The sequence below is a fragment of the Callospermophilus lateralis genome, chromosome X (genome assembly GCF_048772815.1).
Source record: "Callospermophilus lateralis isolate mCalLat2 chromosome X, mCalLat2.hap1, whole genome shotgun sequence".
Classification (NCBI taxonomy): domain Eukaryota; kingdom Metazoa; phylum Chordata; class Mammalia; order Rodentia; family Sciuridae; genus Callospermophilus; species Callospermophilus lateralis.
Genome location: NC_135325.1, coordinates 30,390,748 through 30,397,827, shown reverse-complemented (window position 1 = coordinate 30,397,827; position 7,080 = coordinate 30,390,748). Strand labels below are relative to the sequence as shown.

The window sequence follows — 7,080 nt, the reverse complement described above, 5'->3', positions numbered from 1 at the left end:
AACATCAATAACAGTGCTTCCCAGCACTGGTCTTGACATGCCCCAAGGTGTCTTCAGTTATTTCAGGGGTGTCTTGCAATTCTCAGAACTAATTGACTTTAAATTTATTTTCAAAAGGAGTTATATGCCATTTCAGATGTTCCTTGTGCTAGATGTGACAGGGGAGGCAGAATGGGAAGATATGTGTCATGGAAGGAAAAGAAAGCAAGAAGTTACAGGTTTCAATTTACAAAAGACTGATTATCTGGAATCTGGGGTGTTTAGAAGTGTCACTGTAATCTGGTAGAGCACTTACAGAGCCTGCACAAGGCCCTGGGTTTGATCCCCCAACTGGGTGGGGTGGGGAGTCTCACTCTATTCTAATCACTGATTTATTCCAGTGTTTGAAAAAGGTCCTGGCACATCAGAATAGGTACTCAATAAATGTTGGTTAAATGAAAAACAATTGGATCAATGAATCTAAGATTCTATGAGGCTTGAAGCCCTCATTTAGATTTGTTGTCAGTTAAATTTGTTTGTGGTATCTTACCCCTTCTTGTGTGTTTTGTTGTTGGTCTTAGTCTCTTTATAGGTCAGAATCAGCCACTGCACATTTGTCTTATACACCCCTTGAGTGTTTTCTGTGTAACTTCCAGGAGTTCTCCAAGAAAGCAGCTGATTATGGAGCCTCATGCTCCCTCAGTAGATTCTGTGAGCTGGACTCACCCACGTTTGAGGTCGGATGGCCCCCAGAAGGCACCACCAACCTCCTGACTGCCTACATAGTTCAAAGAGCCATTTTTGAGTGGCCTGGCCATCCAAATCAAATCCCATGCATACAGGTTTGGATCAAGATCCTCCTAGAGGAACCAAAGTGGTTGAGATCTTGTCTTTCAGATAAAGCTAAGAAGGATAAAACTATTCAGCTAACAAAACCTTCTCCAGCAAGAAACAGGTCTTGGGCTGGGGATGTGGCTCAAGCGGTAGTGTGCTCACCTGGCATGCGTGTGGCCCGGGTTCGATCCTCAGCACCACATACAAACAAAGATGTTGTGTCCGCCGATAACTAAAAAAATAAATATTAAAAAATTCTCTCTCTCTCTCTCTCTCTCTCTCTCTCTCTCTCTCTCTCTCCCATTCTCTCTTAAAAAAAAAAAGAAAAAGAAACAGGTCTTGCTGGAGAGTTTCGAGGATCAGGACCTTGCCCCTCCATATCCATCTGCCCCAATGGTGTCACCTCCTCCTCCTCTACTGGAGGCTGCCTCTCTCTCTCCTGAGGCTGCCTCTTCTCATCCTCAAGGTGCCTCTTCCCCTCCTATGAGGCCCCCTCACACTTGAAGCAGTTCTAACTATCATCCTTCTGCCCCTGCTCCAACTGTGCCTGACTCCTCCACTTTGCTGGTTTCTACACTTCCCCTCAGAATTCAGGCTCCCTTTGCCCTGGGAACAGAAGGTGCTGGACAGAACCCCTTCAGGGTATATGTTCCTTTCTCCACTAGTGACCTCTATAACTGGAAAAATCAAGATCCATCATTCTCTGAAAAACCCCAAGGTCTTACTTCCCTTTTGGAGTCTATTTTCTATACCCACCAGCTAACCTGGGATAATGACCAGCAACTCCTTCAGACTCTTTTCACTTCAGAAAAACATGATCGAATCCAGAGAGAGGCCTGGAAAACTGTTCTTGGCCTTAGTGGCCAACCCAGTGATGATCCAACTCACATGGAACTCATTTTCTCTTCAGTTCATCCCGATTGGACAGGAAAGGAGGCGATTGATCAGTACTGCCAGGCTCCACTAGGAGAGATCAAAGAAGCCGCTAGAAAAACCCACCAATTTGGCAAAGGTAAGCGAGACAATTCAAGGACCAGATGAGCCCCCGGCTGCTTTCCTGGAGTGCCTTCTTGAGACTTATCGTGTGTATGCACTGATGGAACCAGAGGCCCCAGAGAATAAAAGTGCTCTTAATATGGCTTTTGTGACTCAATCGCCCCAGATATTAGGAGAAAGTTACAGAAACAGGAAGGATTTAAGGGAAAAATGCTGTCAAAATTGGTGGAAATAGCCCAAGGGGTCTACAATAGTAGAGACCCCCCTGAAGAAAGAAAAAAAAATTAAAAGGTTGACAAGAGTCATGGGTCATGGTGATAGCTATGTCAGAGTCTCAAGTCACCCGAAGGCCTCAAGTTCCTGGACAACAACCCCCAAGGGCTCTACTCCCTAAACAACAATAGCCCCCAGGAACAGAAACTAAAGGGCCAATATCTAATGAGAACTAACTTTAAAAAGGGACAATAACTCACTTGTTACTTGTGATGCCAGAATGCTCCTATCCCTTATTGGGCAGAAACTTGCCACAAAAATTGCAAGCCACCATTTCTTTCCAAAAAGGCACAGCCAACATGTCATTTAAAGGGCCAAAAGCTATTATATATACTTGTCCCATTGGGGAGAAATACCTGCTCTTAGCAGAAGACACCTTCTGACCTCCTCACAAGATTCCAAAAAGAAACCCCAGGGGTCTGGGCAGAAACTAATCCTCCTGGCCTCACTGCACATCGGCCACCTATTATAGTGCAGCTCCCCAGCACTGCACCCCTGTACAAGTCTGACAGCATCTTATCAGACTGGAAGCTAAAAAAAGGCGTATTCACACCCACAGGTTACGAGAAGCGGGCATCCTGATTCCTTGCCAATCAGCCTGGAACACGCCATTGCTGCCTGTCCAGAAACCTGAGACAAAAGGCTACTGACTGGTACAGGACCTAAGAGAAGTCAACAAAAGAGTGGAAACCATTCATCCCATGGTACCAAATCCCTACACACTTCTCAATTCATTGTCTTCCTCTCACCAAGTGTACATCAAAGATGCCTTCTTCAGTTTGCCATTAAGTAAGGTAATCCAACCAATATTTACTTCTAAATGGTCAGATCCAGAAGGGAGATTTTCAGGACAATTGACTTGGACACAGTTGTCACAGGGATTTAAAAACTCTCCAACTCTATTTGATGAGGCCCTAAGCCGGCCTCACGGCTTACAGGCAGCAACACCCTGAGACTGTACTTTTACAATATGTAGATGATCTAATAACAACCAAAACTATGACTAAATGTAAACAGGCCACCAGAGACTTGTTAAAAACCTTAGAAACCTTGGGGTACCAGATGTCAACTAAGAAGGCCCAATTATGCACCTCAACAGCCACCTACTTGGGCTACAATCTAAAAAAGAAAAAAAGGACTGTGTTGTGGGACAGAATTAAGTCAATCATGCAGATTCCTCACCCTAAGACTAAGCATCAGGTGCGAGAGTTCCTCGGGACCATTGGGTATTGCAGCCTTTGGATCCTTGATTTTGCTGAACTAGCCCAGCCCCTGTATGTTAGTAAGTTGGGAAAGAGGACTCTTTGATTTGGACTGAGAAAGAATAAGAGGTATTTGACCAACTGAAACAAGGCCTAGTCACTGCACCTGCATTGGCCCTCCCAGATATTCTAAAGCCATTCCAACTGTTTGTACAGTAAGGGGTGCTTACTCAGACTTTGGGACCATGGAAATACCTGGTGGCGTATCTATCTAAAAGACCGGACTATGTTGTGGCTGGATGGCCAAACTGCCTCCAAACCATCGCTGCCACAGCAATCCTGGTTAAGGAAGCAGATAAGCAAGATTTGCAGGTGGTAGCCCCACATGCTATGGAAACCTTACTTTGGAACCCTCCAGGGTGCTGGCTCTCCAATGCTACTACCACCCAATACCAGGCCTTTCTTCTAGACCAGCCCAGAATAAAATTCCTAAAAACCTCAGCTTTAAACCAAGCCACTCTTCTTCCTGACGATGATTCCTCCAAACTGCTGCACAACTGCCAGGAAATCTTGGGGTCACTCCAGAATGACCAGCTGGAGCTGATGGACACACCCTGGCCAGACCCAGGCAAGACACTCTACACTGATGGCAGCAGTTATGTCCAAAATGGAATCAGGTATGTGGGTGTGGCTATAGTTACTTTAAATAAAATTATGTGGGCTCAAGCTCTGGGACATGGAACTTCTGCACAAAAACAGAACTAATTGCACTTACCCATGTCCTCAGGTATGGCAAAGGAAAGACTGTTAATATCTATACTGAGAGTAGGTATGCCTTTGCTACCTACTCTTCTTGTACATGGAGCTCTCTATAAGGAGAGAGGACTATTAACTTCAGGAGGAAAAGATATCAAACATGCAGAAGAAATTCTAGTTTTGTTAAAAGCCCTCTGATTGCCAGAGAAAGTGGCTGTTATACACTGCACAGGCCACCAGAACACAGAGACACCAGAGGCAAGAGGAAACACCTTTGCTGATAAAACAGCCAAAGAGATGGCTTTAAAACCTGTAAAGACTTTACAGATTTTGCCTGTGTTACCTAACGGTGTTCTATCCACTTCCCCCATGTATATGGAACAAGAGAAAATTCTAGGAAAAATCTTAAAAACAACTGAGGATCAAAACGAATGGAAGATTCTACTGGACAAAAGAATCCTGATGCCAAAGACATTGGGGAAATTGTTAATTAAGCAATTACATCAAGGAACCCATATGGGTAGTACAAAAATGGCTGAATTGTTACAAAAAGACTTTTACATTCCAAAGTTAACTCAATTAACAAGACAAGTTTCTTCCAGGTGCCAGACATGTGCTCAAGTAAATCCTAACCCAAAGGTAAGCCAATTTACAGGAACCAGACTACAAAGAGAAACACCAAAAAAAGATGAGAAGTAAACTTTGCCGAAGTAAAATCTGGAAAATAAGTATTTGCTGGTACTCATGGACACTTATTCTGGACAAATTGAGATATTTCCTACCAAAAACAAAGACAGCAACTAATATAGCTAAGAAACTTATTCAAGAGATACTTCCCAGATTTGGCCTCCCAATAGCCCTGGGGTCCCATAACAGCCCAGCTTTTATAGCTCAGTTAACTCAAAATTTATCTAAAGTTTTTAAAATTAATTCAGACTTACATTATATATAGGCCTTCAAATTTAAAACAAATAAAAAAGATAAATAAAACTTTAAAAAAGACCCTTACAGGTGGAGCCTAACAAGGACTGGGTCAACCTCCTTCCTTTTATACACCCTTTATCTAAAAGGTTTATAATATTTAAAAGACCACCCCTGCTGGTTCCCAGACTGAAAGATAAAAACCTAAAATAAGTAACCACTCACTTCTTAAGTCCTTACAGGCTCTCTAGCAAGCGTCCCAATAGACTCAGGCTTTAGCAAAGATAGTCCAACAGCCAGTTGCAGGAGAGACCTTCACTCACCCATTCCAGCCAAGCCATCATCCATCTACTTTAGAGCTTCGCTGGCACGGACCCTTTCCAGTCATCCTGACCACCCCAACTACTGTAAAAGTCACCAGAAAACAACACTGGATTCATCACTCCCAAATCAAGAAGACAGCTGCAACAGAAGATACACTCAGTACTCTTGATTTTTACTTTCTGTTCTGTTTCACTTTCAGACATGCACCCTGCACACAGCTCTATTCTGAAACTCTTGAGGCCAGAAAAAGATGGGACGCCTGCTTCTAAAAGATAGTCACTGACTGAATGACTATCAAGCTGCTGGTCTTTAAAAAATATAATTATGACATGGTAAACTTAGTTAAAACTAAACTTAAATAAATTAATGATTTGATTTAGTCTCATAAAACCAGTGGGGAATGTTGTGATGTAAACTAATCAATAAAATCAGTAAGAGTATAAATCATAGGTTACAGATTAATAAAAATATGGATTATCGATATAAGATTTTGATAAGTGAGATAAAACAATTATAAATCAAGAACTGTCATACACAGGCCCAAGACTCTATTTTGCTGCCTTCTATAAAAATAACAGTTGCATGACCCATTTCTGAGAACCAGAAATGAAAGCTGTCTTCTTGTAAGAAATTGTTTTTCTGTACTTCGTACCCCACAGGATCTACCCTGCTCAGGATATAGTGGTGGTCGTGGTGAGCTACATCCTGGATTTGAGTACATTTATGGGTCTACATGACTTTGAAATAGATTATCGCCCCCGCTCAGCTGAAACTCAGTATAAGGTTGTCTAAAACTTGCTTGGACCCGAGATACAGTTAACTAAGTTGTAAGCTAACTTCTTTTCTTAGCTTCTGTAACTTGCTTGCTTGCATGACGCTGAGAAAAGCTCCTGAGTTGTGGTTTTTGTCCTTAAATTCCCAAGACACAGGTCAGGAAATTGCTGTTTTCCCACAGAGCAGCAGTCTTTATGGGTGGGTGACAGTCCCCAACCAGGTAATTAAAGCTCTCTTTTGTTTGAATTTGGACTTAGCGTGTTTTCTGAGGTGGCTCCCCAGGACAATGCCTCATGAACATAAGAGATTAGAATTCATGATTAATGACTAAGAGTTGACACTCCATATCTCTGGATTCAATCAACTATGGATTGAAAATATTTTTTAAAAATTGTGTTCATAGGGCTGGAGTTGTAGCTCAGTGGTAGAGAACTTGCCTAGCATGAGTGAGGCACTGGATTCAATTCTCAGCACCACATATAAATAAGTAAATAAAATAAAGGTTTATCAACAACTAAAAAATATTAGGAAAAAAATTGCATTTATACTGAACATAGTTATACTGTATTGCTTAGGGAATAATGAGAAGGAAAAAAAGTCTGTACAACTATTTACCAACTTCATTTTTAAGTGACATATTTAATAATTGGCATTTTAATAATCATTGTAGATATTTATGGCCTACATTGTGACATTTCAATACATGTATACTATGTATACAGTGTATATCAGTGTGATTGGCATGTCCATTACCTCAGACATGTATCTCTTCTTTGTGTTGGAATAGTTAAGACTCCTCTCTACTAGCGGCCCTCACCCCTGACACTGGGGGTTGAACTCAGGGGTGCTCTACCTCTGAACAACAGCTCCAGTCATTTTTTTTTATTTTTTATTTTAAGCCATGCCAAATTGCCCAGGCTGGCCTTTAACTTGTGATCCTCTGGCCTCTGCCTCCAGGGTCACTGGGATTACAGGCTTGGACCACCATACTGGGCTCTACTAGCTTTTTTGAAATATATAG

At 42.1% G+C, this 7,080-nt stretch overlaps 1 protein-coding gene across 1 annotated transcript in view; it reads left to right on the top strand.

Annotated features, from left to right (window-relative positions):
• Window positions 1-1,701: 1,701 nt before the first annotated feature.
• The window catches only part of Efhc2 (EF-hand domain containing 2), a 187,506-nt gene continuing 182,127 nt past the window's right edge, over window positions 1,702-7,080 (top strand). The window contains exons 1-3 of the mRNA XM_077107530.1: window positions 1,702-1,825; window positions 3,787-3,961; window positions 5,945-6,068. Of these exons, the coding sequence (XP_076963645.1) occupies window positions 1,702-1,825; window positions 3,787-3,961; window positions 5,945-6,068 (423 nt within the window). The remainder of the gene's footprint in view (window positions 1,826-3,786; window positions 3,962-5,944; window positions 6,069-7,080) is intronic.